This window comes from Coturnix japonica, chromosome 10 (assembly GCF_001577835.2).
Source record: "Coturnix japonica isolate 7356 chromosome 10, Coturnix japonica 2.1, whole genome shotgun sequence".
Lineage (NCBI taxonomy): Eukaryota > Metazoa > Chordata > Aves > Galliformes > Phasianidae > Coturnix > Coturnix japonica.
This window is the reverse complement of record NC_029525.1, coordinates 5,270,614-5,291,714: the sequence shown is the minus strand read 5'-3', so window position 1 is coordinate 5,291,714 and position 21,101 is coordinate 5,270,614. Positions and strand designations below refer to the sequence as shown.

Below are 21,101 nucleotides of genomic sequence, written 5' to 3'. Positions count from 1 at the left end.
AACCCTACCTGCCTTAGTTGATTGCTGCATGGATATATTTATCACCACTGAATTTTTACCACAAGGAAATTGACATAGAACACCTCAGTGGAACACAGGTCCCCTCTAAAAGAGGAAACAAAGAGCAAGAAATGCAGCCCACCTCCCCACACCTACCACCACACAAGCACTGCTGGAATACTCATCCCATGAGACCAGCAGCCACAAGAGCAGTGAGCTGCTGAGCCTGGACTCCACTCCCTGCTCACCTTTCCAGGGTAAGTCTATCCGAGTTCAGGATTTTTTCCTCAGCGGTACGTTGCAAGACAGGAAATGTTATTGATGAACTGCTCCCAAAATTGGTGTTATCTATCAGAAAATCATCAAAAGAACACATGAATAACCACAAAAACATTTCAATAACTATCACTAATAGTTACTTCTTCCTGAAAGAATTACATAGTACGTGAAATGCATTTTGCCTGCACCCAGGACTCAGGCCCACCAGTTTTCTTTTCTGCCATTTTTAGTTTACATCCCGCTTGCAAACCTGCATCCACTGAGCTCACACACAACAGGGTTATTTTTAAATAATTTGTGGTAAGCAGACAGTTTGTAGATGCTTGTTTATTACCCAGTGCTGCCATAAGGTAAGACTGCACGCTAGTTTCACAATTCCAACATCTGAACTTAATGAGGATACCATCTATATTAAGAACAACCACAATGACACAGATAGAGTAGAAGTTAATCCGATTAAAAACCAAAGCACCGAAACACAGCAGCAGTCCCACTGAGCCAGAAAGAAACGTGAATTCTTTCACATGTGAGTGCATGCACTTCCTAGTTGTGACTGCTTCGTGCTTCACACCATTACAAGGGAAAATCAGACAACCTTTTTAAACATGTTCACAAAACAACCAGCTATATTCATGTTGTTAATATAAGGATAAAGAGGGAAAATGATCAAAGATACACAAAAAACAAATCAGCAACCTGTACGGCAAGCTTTAGCTTATTTGGAGAACAACCCACTGAAAAATAATGGTCAGAAATAGATCGTGCATGTATGTCATCTCAACAACACACAGTCATCATCCATGTTTGCACTTTCTTTTAACGAATATGCTAATGGAGAAAATAAACACAAATTCTTCACTAAGCAAGAATTAATTTCTTTATTTGTACAGAGAGCAACCTCCTTGTTGTGTAGAACACGTCATTAGAAAAAAAAGCTAAATAAATACCAAAGTTTGTTTGTGCTTAATTTGATTTAGAAGCTCTTCAGTGCTACCTTCTAACTTTTCATTAATAGCTGCTCTAAAAAAACGCTGTGTAACAATCAATATTCTCTACATACCATTCAAAGTGAAATGAATTGCCAAAGAAAAAGAATTTTAAATTCTGAGTCTTAAAAATAATCAATTAACGTTGTTGCTGAAGTTAAAGGACTTGTGCCTCAGGTTTTCAAGACAATAAACATAAAGAATTAAAGAAGACCATTATTTTGTACTTTGAATGTCATAGCAGATCCCCATCATTGTCCTTTTGTTACAGAAAGGTATATAAAAAGCTGATGTTTAAATGCCTTCATTAAAACTTAGAAGATATTACTAGCAGTTTCCTGACAATGATCTCTTTATACACCACGGGCACAGCAGACAACACACACTATGCAATTATGCAGTCCATCAGCCAGAGGAATCATCTTAGAGGCTGTGACTGTTCAATTAAACACCTAGTTCAAATAATAAGTAAATAAATACAAGGCTAGTGAGAACTTCGCACTCTTACCCGAAGCATGTGAACTAATGCTGTGACTGCTTTGTCGGGATCTGGGTTTTGCATGTATAGAAGACTCCCCAAATCCAGATAAAGAACCTGCGTTTTGCTTGAACTCCAAACCAGAAAGCTCTGTCAGAGTGGATGGCACTGGAAGATACAGCTGCTTATTGCGCACCAAAGGACTCAACACTCTCGGGTCTCCTGCAAGGCAAACAAAACAAACCTGCAGAACTTAAAACATACTTCATAGTAAAATAAATTGCAGAACAGCCCTGAGAGCCAACCCACTACAAACAGCTGTTAGTCTTAATTATATTCTGGGATGAATAACGAAGTGCCATACAGATATTTCATTGCCAAGAATGAGCAACCACCTCCTATCCTAGCCCACCACTGCCTTTATATGACAGGCGAGCAGCAGCAGTAGAGCTGTGTGTCAGAGCTCTTCCAGGCTTCACCAGTTAGCAGTGATGCCATCAAATACCTCACTTTTCAAAGCCAGAAGCACTCAAGAGGATCCCTTCACATCTCAGAATCAGACTTTGTCTATATACATTAAAATACCAGACATCTGACAAGAGGTTACGGTTGAGAACTGTGTGGTTTCAGGGGGCAGGGGAGCTGAGTGTGGCGCTCACAGAATTGAAGCTCTGTGGGTGAGAGAAGGAATGTTTCTCTATGGGCAGAAAGAACAGAAAAACAACGAGAAAAGCCATCTGCACTGGGGAGGAGGAGGACAGATTATGGAGTTTCAGGATATAACACGCTCAGTTAGGAGAACCAGTCATGTATGAAAGACAGTAACATTTTTCTACTCATAATAAAGCCTTTCTTTACTGTTTAGCTCATAAGAAGAAATTTAAAAGCTTCTCCCTTCTACCCCTCCACACCACCTTCCCTCCCCCCAAAAATAAAAGAACAAAGAAAAAACAAAGAAAAAACCAAACCGAAAGGGTCCTGAGCATCACCTTGTCTTCCTGAATAGTTTTTTTCCAGGTCATGCTGCAGAAGTCTGTTGTGAAGGGATGGTGATTCTTTATTTATCCTGAAGTCAAACTAGAACAAAACATGTGAGAGAAACACTGAGGTCTTCAAAGGCAAACAGCGTCCTCAAACAGACAAACACAGCCTGAGGAACAAATACGGTTCTCACAAAACAAAGGGGGAAAAAAAACCAACGCACACACAGCGCCCTAAAAGACCACTGCAACCAAGGGAGGAGAAGTGGTACAGAAGGAAGCATGACAGATCACACACTGAACGTACAGCAGGCTGTGGGACAGCCCAGCAGCTTCACCTCACACACCCTACAGACATCACGAGAGGGCTATGGGCTACACGAGGCGGAGAGTTAAAAACCACCACGGCACTGCTGGAAAGGCAATGCCCATCCGAAAGCACAGACATGTGGCACAGAAACGTGGCACACAACTGCACGAATCCACCTATCTACTGAAGAAAGAAAAGAGCAATTACTGGTTTGGTTTTACTGGGTATTGCGGATGCCTGGATCAGCAGCTGGAGCCCGCAGCTACCGGCCTGAGCACGGGAAGAGAGAAAAACAGACAGGATTACGTTCTTCCATCACCAATACAGCGGGCTCATCCCGCTTCCAAGGGCGGCACATCCAGCTCCGCGCTCACACACTGAGGTGAAACCGCCGCCATCACCGCGCGTCCGCCCCGCGGGGACACACAGACACGCAGACACACAGACACGTACCGGGCCGGGCGCGGCCCGCGATCCCCTGCCCTGCCGGCCCTTGCTGGGCACCATGTCCATCCACCCGCTGCTCGGCGCCGGCCGCCGCCCTGTCGGAAATCAATCCGCCGTTACCGCAGTAACTGTCGCTTCCGGGGAGGCGGGATGACGGACGCCACGCCCGGTTGTGCGGTTCTCCGCCCGCCTCACAGCGCCTACGGCCACCGCTGCCCCACTCGGAGCGGGGCGTCGTGTGATCGGTGCTGAGCGTTGGGCGCTGGGTCGGCGTGGTGGTGTTTCCTTAAAGCGCCGTTAATCGCCAGCACGGCTGACTGACGGGGAAGGTCCCCCTGAATGTCTGCAGAGGGATTTGCGATGAGACGAAAACGCAGCTGTCGCTTTAATAGCAGAACCAGCCCACCGCAACGCAGCCTTACGGGCTGTGAGTTAAGGCGGCTCGAGATCGTCATCATTTCTTCAAGCCTTTACTCCGTTTGAATCCCACGCGGAGCCGCTTTACAAAAACAAACACCCTCCTTTTCCTCACCACTCCCCGCCTCGTTCCCGGCCCTACAGCCGCGCTCCCCTCACGCTCAGCGCCGTCCCGCACAGCTCGGGTTGAGCCCCGCCGGGCGGCGCTGCCAGCGGGAGGAGGAGCGGCGGGGAGGGAGAGCCCCGAGGCGGGACCGGGCCCGCGGGGAGCGCTGCCGCGGGCGGAGCGGAACGGAGCGGAGCGGGGCGCCATGGCGCAGCGGCAGCACGGGGCGGAGGAGCTCGGGGCCGCCCGCCCGGAACTCGCAGCGAGCGGCGGCCCCGTGCAGATCCGTGTGGCCGCGGAGGAAGAGGAGGAGGAGGAGGAAGGAGCGCGGTGCCCGGCGGCGCGTGGCGGCGGCAGCTGCAGCGAGGAGGAGTCGGGGCGGTGCGGGAGATCCAGGTGAGACGGGACGGGTCGGGGCCGCGGCTGATGCAACGGCGGCGGTGCGGGGCGGGACTGGATGTGACACCGTGACACCCCGCAGCTGCGGCCCGGCCGGGAGTTACGGTTTGAGGGTTGTGGTGGTTGTTGTGTTTGTTCTTGGCAGGAAACCATATAGATGTTCTGTAGTAGAATTTACACGTGAACCAGCAGATTTTGCTGGGGCTTTGGACACGAGTTGCTCAGAGGTGAAATAACGGACCGCCTTATAACATACTCCGTGACTCACCGTTTGATAACGCCCATAGTGCTCTCTGTGCTGAAGTGGTAAAATCAGCAGAGCACGGACCTGTGGCAGTGCACCGTGTGAGCATCCAACCTTAGCAAGGGCTTCAGAACGTGCATTTTGAGTTTGAACAGTAGGAAATTCAGAGCTTGCCCTCGGGAAAGCACTGTGTGTGCAGATGCTCTTGGGTACAGCACTGAGGCCAATTTGTATGAACTCATCAATAGATTTATTCTTTTAATGATGCATAGGTTGACAAAATGAGGAGTAAGGCTGCTCCTGGATGAGGACGAGTTCCACAGAGGGCAGTGATACCTTCAAAGCCTTCTCAGTTGCCTGTTTTTGGAGTGCACGCTCTGCTTTGCACTCAGTAAGTGGTGTGAGCCCTGCTGGAAGCGGCACAGAGCACTGTGAGCAGAGCTGGCCTGCAGGTCATGTAACATTCAAACAGGATGTCACCATAAGGCCATACCAGCAGTAACAGTAGAGCATCGCTCTGACTCGTTGTGTATGTCTATGAGCTTTTAGCCCCAGCTCACACTAGCAGAAGGTGCAGTTATATTTTCAAGTTTGTAACATGTAGCAGATAACTCTTAAACACCACTTGTTTAATCCTCTACAGTAGGCACAGTCTTCAGACATGTTTGCAGACAATGCCGATATGTTCAGTTCTGCTGGAGGTGGCCTTTTTGTAAATGGCCTCTCCCTGATCCAGGGAAAGCCAGAGGTATTGCCACGGACAGCACTGTAAAGGCTCTGCACCAAAAGCCGGTGAGTGGAATTGACACCTGCTTCTGCCCTTTGCATATAACCTTAGCTAAGAAGTTACATATGGGGATGAAGCATTGGATAGGAAATGATTTACCCAAGCATTGGGAATGAACAGCTTCAGCCTAGTTGAGCTCCAGCACTACTCAGAATTGTCTTCTTATTGCTTACAAAATGAAAGCCATCCTACATGGTCGAGACACCACAGTTCTAGGGGAGTCCTGTGAATATTTAGGGTGTTTGTTCCTCAGTCTCTCAGCTGCCAGGTACTTCACAAAAATATACAGGCTTTAGAAGGACGAGCTGCTCCTCTACACATAACAAAAGATAATTCTTGCCCAACTTAAATGTCTTTTGAGTGCAGCCATACACGGGAATCCGACCTTCAAAGGTGAAAGATTTGAATGGTGATATCAGTTCTGCAATCAAAATTGAGATTTAATGATATCTGCAGCTATCAGTCCTGCTAGTTTATATCACACCTGCTGGTACCGGTTGGTTCCGTTAACACATTTCCACTGCCTTGAGTGAGCCTGCTGTTGGAACTGTTTATTATATTGCCACATAGTGCTTATTAATGCAACACTGCTGTTCTCTAGATTCAGCAAAGGTGTCAGAATGATTCCATTTTCATTAATATGTTATTTGTGAGTTTTGATACTTTAAACCCCAAAACTATGCAGATACAACACCACTTTTTTTCACGGTGCTGACTGGCATGGATTCATCGTCAAATCAGCCTTCAGAGTTATACCCCCCCCTGCAGGCAGTACCAGTTGGTCATTAATAGGAGTTAACATACAGCTAATTATCAATTCCCACCTTTGCAGGAACGGGAGCTCCCAATACAATAATTACTGACAGCTGCTATAAGAGCCCTGAAGATTTTGTGAAAGCTGAACTGTTTGCCAAACACAGAAATGGTGTACAGTTCAAAGTGTGCCTGATATTTAATGTTTTAGAGAGCTGAGATGTGTCACCCTGACTCCGTGTGTTAACGCTGTAAGAACAGAACTGATGCAGTCCATTTTTTTTTTCCAAGCACGATGCTGCATTTTCTTTCCATCTGAAGCTTCAAAATACCTGCAAATGTCTGTACTAATAAAACCTGTAAAAGTTGTAAGCTCCATCCTGTACTTAAGGTAAGCTCTACTTAGCAAAGTGTGGATATGTTAAAGTGCTGACATACTCACGTGATTTCTGCACACAGTGAATGGAAGACGAGAGGTTGTGGAGTGAGAGAATGAAAAATGATCACTTTACCTTGTTTTCCTTCCTTCTCAAATCAGCAACAACTGGAGGCCACTGAAGTCTTTTTCCTGTCTTAATAACAACTTCATCTGTTACCCTCCACTTCCAGCATTTTCCAGTGACTGAAATTTGGGTTCTTTTGCTCTCACTCCTGTCAGCCTTTGAAGCCCGACCTCCTTAAGTGGCTACAGAGGTTCTGGCGGGATTTCTAGGGTTGTGTGACAGACTGGCTGTGTGTAGCTGTTGCCCAGGGGAAGAGCCATAAATAAATAGCTAGCTTCAAAAGCCTGCAGTAACCGGTCACATCTGGGAGTGCAGCATGTTCCCTGTGCAGAACCCACTGACCAGAGCAGTGTGGGCTCTGCTGCCAACTCAATGGTGTGGGCAGCTCAGCACCATGCAGCACATCAGCCTGCAGTAGGACCTTGTTCTAATTTGTCCCCACAAGAAATGGCTGCAGCCTCTGCCTGCCTACAGAGCTGCCCTCAGGGCACCCCAGTGTGAAGCCTGCTCCCTCTTGTTCAGCAATCTCACAAGCTCTGCAAAAACCACTTTAAGAAAAAACTGAGGAAATGGCTCCTCCTTTTTACCACTGAGGTATATGAGAGTACAGTCTGAACAATAGCAATTACATGATTTTTTAAGGACTGAGGAACATAGTGGATTATTATTATTACTATTATTATTATTATTATTATTATTATTATTATTATTATTATTATTATTATTATTATTATTATTATTGTAGGAACTTTAGTGATGGTCCCACAGCAGAACTAGACAGCTCATAGCTTTGGAAAAAGCCCCAAACATCTCCTAGACTGCCATTATAATTCTTATAACAACATCTGTGGCTGCAGTGTGTGGGTGAGCTATTTGCCTCAGAGCTGGACGGCAGCTCAAAAGGTTGTTTGTATTCCAGCAACAAACACGTGGCTGTAATGGGATGTGGCAACAAGCTGGTCTCAGTTCCATGGCTCCAAGATCTTTTCTTAGGACAGAATTCTGGGCAGTGCTCTACGCTGCACAGATACGTAGACAGCAGCATGGCAGGGGGAGACAGGAAATTGGTGTGATCTCTTAAGCAACCTGCCTACAGCTATTCCTGAGGGATACCACGTGAACCACTACCACGGCACTGTCCTTAATCTGACACTACAGAGAGCTCCAGTCCCTCAGTAAACAGCCAGTGAAGTTACTCTGACACTGCAGGATTGACCTGTAAAAAGTTCAGCAGTCCTGTCAGCCTGCATTACTCACTGGAAACTGGCTGCTGACACCAATTGCATTCAGAAAGTGAAAATGCTTGAGAAAATACGGTTCCATCAGTTTAGAACATGAATTCCCTGTTATACTCATGGAGCACAGAAATGTTAACACCTTCGTGCTGAAAAACCAAATGCTGCCACAGCAGAGATGTAAGCTCCTGTGCACTTGCATTTCTTGTTTTGGTGCAAGATTTGAGCCGGCAGCGTTTTGAAGACACTTGTAAACATGTGTCATTGTTCCACACTGAGATCAGCTTTTGGCACGAGCTCAGGAATTTGATTCCTTACGCTGACTGGAAAGCATCATCTGAGCCAGCCTCCTGCCTCAGATGGACAGGGCTCTACCTATCCACTGCCTATCTATAAAAGAAGCTGGAAACTGACATTATGGGTATTCATTTTCACTTTGTTTTTTGTTTCATTCTTTTAATCTGTTAATAAGAGATGGAGTCCTATTGGTCCTATTGATCAAATTATCTGTTTTTCAGTGGCGGGGAAAATGATGATGACTCTGACCAGAACTGGAAACCACCAGAAAATGACCTGATCCAGAAGTTGATTGCACAGATTGAATATTATTTCTCAGATGAGAACCTTGAGAAAGACGCCTTCCTTCTAAAGCACGTGAGAAGAAATAAGATGGGCTACGTCAGTGTCAAACTCCTCACTTCTTTTAAGAAAGTAAGTTAACTTCTTAAAAGTAATTTTCTTACAAAGATATATAAGAGGGATGAAAAGAACTTCTACAGGCAGTTCTACAGTCTTCTTTTTACCTGCCTCTCTGAGGCTTTGACTCGGTTTTGATGTGGTGGTGAGGCTTGTTCTCATCCACAGCATTCACTTCTCAACTCTTTCACGACGGCCTGGGGAAATCACAGGCATTTACAGGACTGCGCTTTTAAATTCTCTTTCTGGGGGCAGGGAGGCATCATAAGCAGAACAGAGGATGAGATTCATTTCTAGATCAGCTACGCACGAGTAATTCAGTTATCCTGGTAGAGCTACTTTATTGTCTCTGAGAAGGGCCTTGGCAAAAGCACAGAGAGCCCAAAACCAAACAAGAATTAGAAGTTATTGAGTAATTAAAGTAACTCTAAGTTGAGGTGGTTTTTATTCATAGTTCTCCGGTTGTATTTATTTCACATTTGGAGCTCCCATGTATGTGCATGTAACGGTTTTCAAATTACATTTTAAGTACTTTGTCAGGGCTGTCGATCTTTGCAAAGCTATTCAGTACCAAAATTAATGCAATTTATGTGTGTTTGATCAGGTGTGCTGTTTAACCTGTGTCTGTCTTCAAGGTGAAACACCTTACCCGTGACTGGAGAACCACGGCCCACGCACTGAAGTACTCAGACATGCTTGAGCTCAACGACGATAACAGAAAGGTTAGAAGAAATACACCAGTTCCAGTGTTTCCAAGTGAAAACCTCCCTACCAGGATGTTACTTGTGTATGATATCCACATGATTTCTGAACTGCAGGTTCTTAACAAACAAGAAAATGGATGTGTACAAGAAAAAGTAATGGAGTATCTCCTCAAAGCTTTTGTAAATTTTGGTGTAATTTCATCAGTTCGTATTCTCAAGCCTGGTAGGGATCTGCCCCCTGATATCAGGAGGTTCAGCAGTCGGTATACGCAAATGGGAACACAGGAATGTGCAATTGTAGAATTTGAAGAAGTAGATGCTGCTGTGCAGGCTCATGAATTCATGTGTGCTGAAAAGAAAGAGACTGGCATGAAAGTTGTCCTCATCGGCACGAAACCTCCAAAGAAGAAAGTCCCTAAAGACAAGAACCGTGATGAAGATAACAACAAGAGTCTGAAGAAAGTTAGATCCCTTAACAAGAGAGTTGAGGAACTTCAGTTTACTGGTGACGAATCATCAGCAAATAGCTCTTCTGAGCCAGAGAGTAATCCTACATCACCACTCTCAGGACGCAGAAATACTGTGACAAGTACTACAAGCAAGTTGAGTCCCGTCGTGCACCCAAACAACCATCTGAGTCCTAACGTATCACCCAGATCAAGTCCTTGGAACAGTCCATCCTCTCTAAGGAAAGTGACCAAAAAGTCTCCACTGGCTGAAGACAGCAAACTCAACCTGAGCACTAGTCCTGAAATTCCAAGAAAATGCACAGATTATTCCTCAGACAGCAGCATTACACCGTCTGGTAGTCCTTGGGTACAGAGAAGAAAAGCTCAGACTACAACACAAGAGAAGAGTCCGGTCAGTAGCCCCATGCTAGCTCGGAAAATACAAAATGCAGATGGTCTACCCGTAGGGGTGCTGCGGCTGCCCAGAGGTCCTGATGGCACTAAAGGATTCCACAGTGGCTGTGAAAGAAGGAAAGCCATGAAGAATGAATAAATCCTTCCTTAAAAATAATATCACCATTTAGTCAAGTTCTTTTCTTCAGACCTGGTGAAAGACTGTCACTTTAAGTGACTGAGTTGAGTCAGTATTTAATTTCTAAACATTTTATATTCACACTGAGACTTTATCATTTGTATATTTGTATTTTCACTTCATAGAATCACAGGATAGTTACGATTGGAAGGCATCGCTGTTTGAGCAGGGTCAGCCGCACCAGGTCACTGAGCACCACGCTTGGGTTCTGTGCATCTGCAAGTTCTCTGGGTAACCCAACCCCGGCATTCAAACACACACACAATAAAAAAAAATTGTTTCCATATGTTCAGATAGAATTTCCTGTGTTCAGTTTGTGCCCCTTTTCTTTTTACTATGTAACACTGGGGAGAGCCAGGCTACATCTTCATTCATACTAAAATACATTGTTGAGATCTCCCTGAGCCTTTCCCAGTCTGAACAGCTTCATCTCTCTCATCCTCTCCCATGAGATGCTCCAGTACTTCAGCCATTTACACACTTACCTACTGCAGTTCCCTTATCTGCATTTTTCATGTGTTCGCTTGAAATGCCTGAACACTGAAGCACCATCTGGGATCATTAACACAATGACACTATTTGCAAACCTGAAAAGCAGTTTGCCAATGTTTACTGCTCAGCAGTTGTATTACAATAAGCTTGGTATGAATTCCTCTTAAATCCTAACAAATGTAAGTTTTGAAGACCTTCTGGGTTTGTCTCTAACTGAGCAATGTACTCCAGTGAGCAGCTGCTCCCTGCTTGTCCAAACCTCCCAAGTCACTTGTTTAACAGGACCAAAGCGCTTGCTTTCCCGTGATGTGAAAACTCCAAGCATTGAAGGCTGTTTTGTAAGTTTTATCTCGTGTAATCAGATGGAAATAAACGGAATATTAACTTGGTCTAAATCTGCTGCTTTTTCACTTCAAATGTAAGAGATTCTAGAAATAGTTGCTCAGAACTCACAGTTCATTCAGTAACGCGCCCTCTTCCCCCTGCTTCTAATTTCAGGGGTAGAACTCTGTGCTGTAAATAACTGCAGTAACACGTTGCCAGGACTGACTGGCAGAGATCACCAGTTCTGTGCATCATTGTTCAGCTGCCCACATGTATTTTTCTAATATTTTCCTTTGACTTCACACAAATGGAATCCCCCAAGTTGACTCCTGACTTTGATTACTGGCAAAAGCATTGTAAAATACATAATATATGTTAAAATATACATATATATTATTAAAAATTATGTGGTATTTGGTTGTTGTTTTTGTTTTACTTGTTAAATCAACAGCATATCTGCAAGCTTCTAAGAGACAGGTGAGCACACAGCCATCAGATGAGCAGTTCTCTAACTCTAGCTTATGTATAACCACATCATCTCACGGTGCATCCAGACCAGCCCCACTTCACTAATAACCTGTCACCATGAACCTGTGCAGCAGCCACGTGTCACCACGTGCCAGCCTGCTTTTATCAGGACTACAACTGATACGGGGCCATGTTTTGGAGACACCCAGAAATCAATTAAGCAGAAATACTGGGAAGTGTACATAATATTTCATTAGGTTAAAATTCCCAGAGGTACTGGATGTTTGCATGAGAGAAAAAGGCTGGATGCAGTAACTGTACAGCACTGTACCTCGTGATCATTCTATTGTTTACACCAAATTTATATTAAAAAAAAGTCCAAGACAGAAGAAGTCCATACAGCTGCTGCGTTGTATCTGTACTCAGGATTCCTTGCAGGGCCCAGAGTTTCCTCATGTAACTAATCAATACAAAACTGCTTTAGGTAGCAAATACCTGCTCTTGGGGTACGTCCAACGCTCCCCAGGGATACTCAATATAGTACCTAACACAGCTGCACGCCGCTGTTCATGCATATTTTGCTATCTCAGTACCCCAGTACAGATGTACAAACGTTCGATCACGGCCTGAATGAACGAGCACCCTCTGCTGTCAGAACAAACACGGTGCTGCCCTGCGACACATCCCTGTCCTGCACATCCCAAACACACACACACGCACACACACACACACACACACACGATGATGGAGTTGTTTTGAAAACATGCGCGCTCGAAGTATTTTTATTGCTTCTTACAATAATCAAATAGAAATTATAAAGAGCATTTCAAGAATTAGACCATTTCCTCCAAGCCACTCACCATCTGCTAAGGCTTTCAAGATTCTAATCTCTGCCTAAACACTATAGGTACTGAGCGCACCCATAGGCGCTTCCAATACACCGCAGAACCCACAGCAGGATTCCATCATACAGGCATGCCAACAAAAGCAGATGCAGTATTCAAGTCCCTTGAGACAAATATTTCCTTCTCCCTGAGCTTGTTTTCACATTCAATCAATAGCTTAAAACTTTTGTTTTAAAACCAATATGAAGAAACAAATCCACAACCCATACCCACACGGCTTGGCATAGTGCTGCCAACACACAGCCTTTGAACCCTGACAACTGCCCCTTTATTCTCAGTCTCTGATGTTTCTAGTAAGACAATGTATTCCATCCAAGTATTTTATTTGCTTTCAATGTCCGATCAAGCAGAGAGAAGCTGCATGATGATATATTTGGAACTTTAATCACTGATTTAGGGCTCTTCCCAATCATGAAAGGGCATTCACACCTGTCCTTGCTACCAAAGGGAGCATGTCTATCTTCTCTTTTCAATGGCATGGTTTGTGGACAGGATTTATAAGCCTAATGTCTGGAAAAGGCTAAAGCCAGGGATTTCTGTCTATAAAAAAGCAAACAACAAAACAACCCTTGTTTTTAAAAACCAACTAATTAAGCTAATGTTCCTATGCTGTTTACAGCAGTTGTTTGATTAAACAAACAGAGTTGGCTTCAGCTTACACCACTGTTCCCTCAGCTTTGATTTCACTCCATTTGAAGCAAAGATATAGTTGATTGATTCATAGGAAAGATCCCACATCTGCGAGCGAGTCAGATTAAATGTTTTTGCAACCAGTTCATATTCTTGAGACAGATCTGTTGCAAACACGCCTTTATCATCAGTCTGGAGTTAAATCAAAAGAGAAAAAGTTTAAATTAGTTAAATTAGTTAAAGGGTTTTGACTACACATTACAACAGTTTTTACTTCGGCATATTTCACATTTTACTCCAGTTCTTCCATCTATTAAGTATCATTTCATCCTTAATTGTGACTGAAAACAGGGCAAAGCAATAAATCACTTATAAATTTCTTAAACACAAATTATAACCTATAACATAAATTACCCAGAAAATATTATTTCCTATAAACATGGCTGAAAGATGGCCTGTACAGCATGGTTTACAACAGGATGGTAGAGTGTAAAATCCTGCCATGTATTTGGCACCTTCATGAGGTGGAGAGAGAACTCAAGAGAATTTGAGAAGCCTTATTCAACACAATAAATACTGATCTAAGCGCAAGCTTAAAAACATTCAATCCTGGCTTAAGTGAAATCTGTCAATACAAAAATATTTGAGAACATAATTTGCTGATTATCCACATAAGGAAAATCTCCTGCTTTACAATAAAAAGAAGATTAACATTAAGCATTGCCATTTCTACTACTGACATTTCTCTGATGGAATATTATGATTTGCTATAAGCAGACGGTAGGCTGCAATGACAGAAACTGTTAGTAACTCAGCTCTAATTCATAAAAGGAGACATACTCCAACATTACTCTAAAAAATTGGTTAAAAAACTTACACAAAGCACTGCGGGGTGTCCGATGTTGTACCAGTATCCAAAATGGTGCTTGTCACAGGAAGGCACCGTCTGAGTTTTGATGTTTGATGTCATGCAAAGTTCTAAGGAAGAAAAAAAGAATAATCAAGGATATATATTAGACTGAAAGATACTTTCTACACATTACTGGGCTTGCTTCCATTCTAAATGAAAACTGAAATCAATTGTTTTCTTAATTTTCAATGCTTCAAATATTTTGTAAGATCTTCTGATGAGCCCACTGTAGCCATTTTCTTCTTAACTACTGGCTGTGTGTAAAACACAAGGAGCTTGCAAGCCACACACACAAACACCACACAGCCCTTCACAGTAACTAAGGGTTATGATTTAGTTTTGTTTTCATCTGAGACACCAATTGTTTGCTGCCACAAATATGTAAAAGATACAAGTGCCTTCAAAGACAAATCAGCAGTAATTATGATATTCTTAAATTCAGGGATAACCAAGTGATTTCTTGTTTCCTTACCAAGAGGAATATGATTCTGTCTAACAAGAGGCACTAACTCTTCTGAGCCAGTTGTTGGAGAGTTGAGAAATGTTCCATGTCCAATCCTGTCAGGAGGCAGGCCCAGGAGAATTTTGGTCTCCTCCTCTTGATTTGGAATCTGGGGAGGATATATTTTACATTCCATTAAAGCAGCATAAAATAACATAATAAATGATCACAACCGAGTTCAAGTTCTATAAATGATCACAACCAAGTTCAAGTTCTATTTCCATAGCATATCTAATCAAAACAGAGCATAAATGAGGCTAAATATCTGCACTGCTAACCTGAAAGAAGAAAGAAAGAAGGTATGAAAGTGACTGTCAACTACGAATTCTTAAACAAAAAAGCCGTAATCTTAAAAGGATGTATAACAGATAACCTCTATTTGAAATTCCCAAGTACTTTCAGTCAAAAGCATCAAATCAGCAAGGAACAGTTCCACAGTTCCTACTCAGAGCTGAGTAATGAAGATTTATCTTTGTTTTCTCTGGTCAAAATGCCCCAAACCATTACTGCTTTCTCACGAGAAGTTCAAAGCCCACAGAAGCTACTGTCAGCTTCCTCCGGGTTTTTATGAAAAAGGAATTACAGAGGACTAAAATAACAAAACCTTTTACCTCTGAGAGATGCAATGCCAGCTTCAGACCTGCTTTTTTTGCTTCTGAGAGGGGTTCCAAAAAATCCTGACCATGCCCTGCCTTGAAGATAGAAAAGCATTGTCATTCTACATCCAGTTTCACCAGACTTCTCTCATCATATGATTAAGAATTCCAGCAATACCAAAATATTTAGCTCCACTGCAGTTACACGTGCTTACTTTTCTTTCACCACTACCCCACTTTAGACTACTGCACAGCAGATAACGCTGTGCTATACAGGTGCAGTTTTGACAAATAAGCCTTACTTCAGCAGTTCAGGTGATGCCCAGCACTGACCACTCACACATCTTGATTTTGATAACCTTTCCATAACTGTCACCTCGAGCTATTTCATTTCAGTTCAGCAGCTATCCTCAAATATTCTTGCTTTCTTGATACCAAAAGACCACTAGGCGCAGCTAATCAAAATGTATACTTGTGCAGACTTGCTGTAGTACTTAATTCACCTAAATCCAGCCAATCTACTCGGACAATCCAGTAAGAGACACTTCCCAGATAAACACTGCTTTCCAGTGACTCTTTTTTTCAGCATTACAATCTTTTGATTCTTTGTTAAGAGTGTCTTTCACTTACAGCAACAGGGATTAATGTGGCATCAGAACTACGAGTAATTAATTCAAACAAGCAACAAACATAAAGCAAAATGTTAAAAGAACAAAGTATCCTTGGAACTGCTTTCTGCTACTCAACATTAAATACTCATTTTCAAAGACAGATCAAAACAAAACAAAAACTTACAGTTGGATCACCACTGAGGTCCAGTCCTACTACAACCCCATCAGTGGAAAGAAGGAATTCTTCAGCAAGTTTAACAGTCTGCTTAGCAACTGTTGGACCACCTCTTCTATTTATTGCTATCAATAATCTTGGAGAGAAATGTACAGGTTCAGTAAAACATAAGCCATAGTGCCAGGAGACCAACAAATCTCACACCAATACAAAGGGCACTTCACCTCCTTCACAGGTGACAACAGAGAGCATTTGCACTGCAAGCTGTTCAAAGAACAAAGGTCGTAAAGCACAGATGGATATCAACTGGATAAATACAATAGCTTGTGAAATGCAGTAGCCATGGAGAGAAGGAGGGCAGGGAACAATTTACTGCTCTGCTGCTGCCTGCAGTACCAGCAGAGCAAGCTCTTGGAAAGGAACACATGAAAAATAAGAAAACTCAGCTTTCAGAAACAAATCTAACAGGTTGTTATTGAGAATCTTTTAACCAGGCATGTAGATTCACTGCCCATAAGCAACAAGTGACACCTTGTAAAACTGTTCTGATCCTTTTAAAAACCTCTCCTTTACTGCAGGCTGCCTGTAGAGCTAATCCAGCAAAAACATTTGCTAGGAAAGTAGGCTCTGAAAAAGAGACTTCACTGCCTTTCCTTCAAAACGCTGCCTTTCCTGAAAATACTGCAGAGAATGAGCAGCCTTAAGGCTGAAAAGCTGCACCCAGTTTCATTCTCTATCAGTAAAAATGAAGATGAAAAATTAAATTAGCATATAAATTAACTTTCTGTTCCATTACAAAGGTGACTTTCTGTAAGAAAGATTTAATTAGCCAAACCATATGCTAATTAAAAGATACATACATGAATATAAAGATATAATTTATCTGGTTTAGACAATCTTTTCTGTACTGTTTTGTAAACCTCTCTGCAAACCATGATGGAGCATCAGACTAAACAAAACCTTGAACAGAGGCACTCTATGGGCTCATTTACCTTACATCTATATCCAAGCCTTCTTCTTTACACTGTTTTATACCCTCAAGTACAGTTTCAACGTACATCCTTTTGGTCATACCTACAAACACAGGCACACATTTGGAATCAACATATTTGAATTAATTGCATCACACTGCAAACCAGCTCTCTCGCCTCACTGCTTATTTTGCACCTTAGATTCTTCTCCATCATTTTCTAATTTACGTAGTACTAATTAACCTCCTGCTAAGCATCTAAGAGAAATAAAACAACATTATGAATCAGGATGTTGCAAAAGCAATTTTCTTATGCGCTTCTATTAAATAACATTAAAGAAAAAAAAAAAAGATGGAATTGTAAAAATAAAATATATCAGCTACTGAAAGTATTAGCACAGTCAAATGCCCAACTGAAGGCAGTAACTCAAATTCTTGGATAATGGAATTATAACCAATGCATCTTTTTTTTCCCTCAAAAATGTAACAGTAAAATGACATTTTTACATCACTACATTTTACTTCTATATTTTAGTTGATCCAAGTGAATTTGACTTGCCTTCTTATTAACACAGTCTTCACTAAGTTTCAGAGCACATCAGACAGGATTAACAACAAGGGCATATTATACCTGTGGACTTTTCTTCTCGAGGAGTGCTCCTTAATTCCAGATATTTGACACCATCATCAGCAAATTCTTTAATAACATCCTTAGTTATCTAGTTAAGAAACAGTGCATTCAATATCATTAAAACAGCCGTTGTAATGGTTTTCACTCTCTTTTACAACTAAATGAGATCCAATTATCTTTTGGGATGGAACACTTAAAAGTTTTCAGGACGAATGTGTTTCCAGCTCTCTGACCCTGGAAATACTCCCCATGGAAGAACCTTCATTTCCCATACAGATACTAGTGAGAGTTATGACAAACAAGCATTTCCATGTCTGAATGAGAACACTCCTCACCTGGTGCACTTACAAACCCTTTCACAGTTCCTGTATCTTTTTGTAATTTAACAGGCCACCTAGAAATCCTTTTAGATGAGTAAAAAGATACATCACTTTATTCCCACTATAGTGATCACACAACCACTTGTTAATTTTGTAATCTTAGGTAAGCAAAAGACAATTCTAGCTCTATAGCTTTAGTATATAAATGAGACAAAGAAGAAACAAGTGACTACAATAAATCAAAGCTTTGCTACTGAAGAAGAGGCGTCACATTTTTAAGGCACTACCGGTCCAAGTATCTGAGTGGTAATAAGGACCACCATATTAGAAGTCCATTGCTTTTAAAAAATATTAAAGGGAAATATTATTTTAATCCTGTATTTCTAAATTAATGTATTTTACACCAGTAATTTTGTCCTCCAGTTGAAGGGACTTTCATGGATACCACTGTTATTCAGAATTGAACCAACAAACCTTGGCTTTGCACATCACTTGCTTGTCTGAAACTGTTTTAACAGACATACCAGTAAAATATCTTCAGTCCTTGTTGTAATCTGATAGATGATCTGAAACATCTGAAAACACCTAAAATAAAGTCAGAAAATAAACACTGAACAGTAAATTGAGCACTTATATTAAAATCTACGCTGTGAGAACCTGTACCATGTTAATTAACCAGCTTGTAGCTTAAAATGCACACTGAATTTTGTTTATATGGCAACCAAGACCACCTTAAGGGCCACTTCTGGTTTCAGAAGCTGACGCATTTGCAACAGAAATCATTAATGTCACTGTGAGATTTCCATTTTCTTTCCAAATACTTAAGGTGTACCTTATAAGTACAACTAGATAACAAAACCTAATGGTTTTTACTAAACATATATCACATATATATCTGCAGTCAGTATACAAGGTCACAATTAAGTTTGCAACTTAATTAAAAGGTACATGGTAAATGTTGATCTCACGCACGTTTACTCACTCATCTAAGGTTCTTTTCTTTCCTTTGTCAATCACAGTCATTCCATTCTGGATCTGAAGGTTTGGCTTCTGGGCCATAAGTTTCTTCATAGTTGAAGAACTGATACAGCCATTCAAATGAGCATGAAGTTCCTAAGGGGGTGGGGAGGAAACACATTGTGTGTGTTTAAGTGAGAAAGAGAGCTTCTATGTTTACTTCTGTATTACCATTCACATATCCTGTATTGCTGCTTCACTCCAAGTTTGAAAATAGCAATTATCTCTATGTTTGGCCAACAATCACTTCCCCACATTAGCATTCACCAGCACAGCAGAGTCTGTCCTCTTTGCCTCTCACTACGAGGGCTGTGTTTAGCACAGATCCCAGCTCTGTCTTATGGTCTCTTGGCTGCTGAGGTATGAAACAGTTCCTTAGAGCCCTCCAAACTCTAAAACACATCTGCAAAGCACAGGCTTTGCTACACAGAACCCTCTGGCATTCCACTCTTCTTAGAGGTAGATTTGGAGAAGTATTTCTTAAAGCCGTTGATTGGAAAATACTGAAATCATAACTTCTTGAAAATTTGATTTTAATTTTATAAGCTATTACATTTTGGATTCCTAAAGCACTACAATCCCAGGCAGAGGAAAGGGGTCTCATCACTTCAACCAATGCACAACTCCAATCCACAACAACCAAACTCTGTGGTGAGTACGTGCCGCTGGCTGTTTTGGAAGTGCAGAACTGCAACACCGATAAGATGCAGCAGCACGCACCCAGAGATAGCACAGAGGCTCTAAAACACACCCTTTGGAACATGGAGCATGTTATCAGGGACAGACTTCTTTGGGTAGCTTTGGAGTAAACAGGACAAAATAAAGAAAATAAAGCTCAGCTCAACTGTTTTAAATGGAAGAACATTCTACAAAAGCTGCAAATAAAGCAGACGGCCAACAGACACAGCACCTTCCAGAGCATGGAACAGAATCAGAATCATTTATGTTCGAAAGACCACTAAGATCATCTAGTGTGACTGCTCTAGTCCATGTCCTTCAGTGCCACATCCACCCCTGTCTTGAACATCCCCAGGGATGATGGCTCCACCACCTAACTGGGCAGCCTGTGCCAATGCATGACCTCCCTCTCTGAGAAGAAATGCTTCCTAATATCCAATTTGAACCTCACCTGGTGCAACTTAAGGCCATCACCTCTCATCCTATCACTGTTACATGGGAGAAGAGGCTGATCCCCACCTCACCACAACCTCCTCCAGACTGAACAACCCCAGCTCCCTCAGCTGCTCCCCATAACACTTGTGCTCCAGACCCTTCACAGCTTTGTTGCCCTTCTCTGGACACACTCAGGGCCTCAGTGTCTTTCTTGTAAAGGCGGACTCAAAACTGAACACAAGACTTAAGATCTTGAGACCTCACCAGAGCTGCATCCTGAGTGACGATCACCTGCAGCTCCTACTGGCTGCGCTGTCTCCAATACAAGCCAGGCTGCCCTGCACCTGTGCACACTGCTGGTTCGTGCTCAGCCATCCGTCAGCCCACAGCTCCAGCCCCTTTCCTGTCACAGCTCCCCAGCCGCTCTGCCCCAGCCGGCAGCAATGCACAGGGTTGCTGTGACTGAACTGCAGGACCCGGCACTTGGTCTTGTTGAACGTCAGCCCGTTGGCCTCAGCCCAGCAATTCAGCTTATGCAGATCCCTCTGTAGAGCCTTGATACTCTCAGATCGATCGACACATCCTCCCAACGAGGTGTCAGCTGCGAACTTACTGAGGGTGCACTCAATCCCTTCATCGAGACCATGAATGAAGATATAACACCGGGCCATCCCCAACCCTGAGCCCTGAGGATACCGCTGGTGGTCCCCCGCTGGACCTGACTCCATTCACCACGACATTCAGCCCCATCCCGAAGGCAGGCAGGTCTCCGGCCCGTCCCGCCGCCCCGCCGCTCACCACTTTGGGCAGCTCCCGGTAGAAGCTCCGCTCCGGTTCCGCCGCCATGACGGCGCCTATGCTGGGGGGCGGCCCGGGGCGGGGCCATAGCGGCGCACCGCCCTGCAGGGCCCGCCCGGCGGCTCCGGACGGCCGGGATCAGCCCGGATCAGAGTTCATAGAAAGCACAACAAACGGGAAACTCAATTACCGCTCCGAGTTCAAGTTTATTCGCGTTAAACGCGTCTGACCGCCGCCCCTCGGCGCTCCAGCGGCACACACACCGCGGACATAG

The 21,101-nt window shown here is 43.1% G+C and overlaps 3 protein-coding genes across 10 annotated transcripts in view; 1 reads left to right on the top strand and 2 right to left on the bottom strand.

Moving 5' to 3' along the window:
* LRRC49 (leucine rich repeat containing 49) overlaps positions 1–3,679 on the bottom strand; it is a 42,305-nt gene extending 38,626 nt beyond the window's left edge. For 2 of the 3 annotated variants that reach the window (XM_015872581.2, XM_015872583.2), the window contains exons 1-5: positions 3,487–3,679; positions 3,241–3,303; positions 2,733–2,820; positions 1,774–1,965; positions 249–348 (exon numbers count right to left, since the gene is read on the bottom strand). In XM_015872581.2, coding sequence (XP_015728067.1) covers positions 249–348; positions 1,774–1,965; positions 2,733–2,820; positions 3,241–3,303; positions 3,487–3,546 — 503 coding nt within the window. In that variant the 5' untranslated portion in view covers positions 3,547–3,679. The remainder of the gene's footprint in view (positions 1–248; positions 349–1,773; positions 1,966–2,732; positions 2,821–3,240; positions 3,304–3,486) is intronic. The other variant, XM_015872582.2, reaches the window with a different exon arrangement.
* A 398-nt stretch (positions 3,680–4,077) lies between these two features.
* Positions 4,078–11,594, top strand: LARP6 (La ribonucleoprotein 6, translational regulator). Of its 4 annotated transcripts, none has more exons than XM_015872587.1 (4): positions 4,298–4,399; positions 5,290–6,577; positions 8,443–8,635; positions 9,256–11,594. In XM_015872587.1, exons 2-4 carry the CDS (start codon positions 6,453–6,455, stop codon positions 10,324–10,326), a joined length of 1,389 nt encoding a protein of 462 aa, XP_015728073.1. In that variant the 5' UTR covers positions 4,298–4,399; positions 5,290–6,452; the 3' UTR covers positions 10,327–11,594. The 4 variants fall into 4 exon arrangements, with proteins under 4 accessions (XP_015728071.1, XP_015728073.1, XP_015728076.1 ...); XM_015872590.2 differs by having other exon boundaries at positions 4,310–4,399; positions 6,478–6,577; XM_015872589.2 differs by lacking the exon at positions 4,298–4,399 and having other exon boundaries at positions 4,513–5,438; positions 6,478–6,577.
* Positions 11,595–12,399: 805 nt separating this feature from the next.
* ADAL (adenosine deaminase like) lies at positions 12,400–20,925 on the bottom strand. 3 transcript variants are annotated; one of them, XM_015872591.2, is made up of 10 exons: positions 20,828–20,925; positions 18,882–19,012; positions 18,424–18,484; positions 17,580–17,667; positions 16,971–17,052; positions 15,988–16,114; positions 15,208–15,288; positions 14,567–14,705; positions 14,062–14,162; positions 12,400–13,376 (listed from the first exon to the last, which is right to left on the bottom strand). In XM_015872591.2, exons 1-10 carry the CDS (start codon positions 20,873–20,875, stop codon positions 13,185–13,187), a joined length of 1,050 nt encoding a protein of 349 aa, XP_015728077.1. In that variant the 5' UTR covers positions 20,876–20,925; the 3' UTR covers positions 12,400–13,184. The 3 variants fall into 3 exon arrangements, with proteins under 3 accessions (XP_015728077.1, XP_015728078.1, XP_015728079.1); XM_015872592.2 differs by lacking the exon at positions 20,828–20,925 and adding an exon at positions 20,643–20,806; XM_015872593.1 differs by lacking the exon at positions 20,828–20,925 and having other exon boundaries at positions 18,872–19,012.
* Positions 20,926–21,101: the final 176 nt, after the last annotated feature.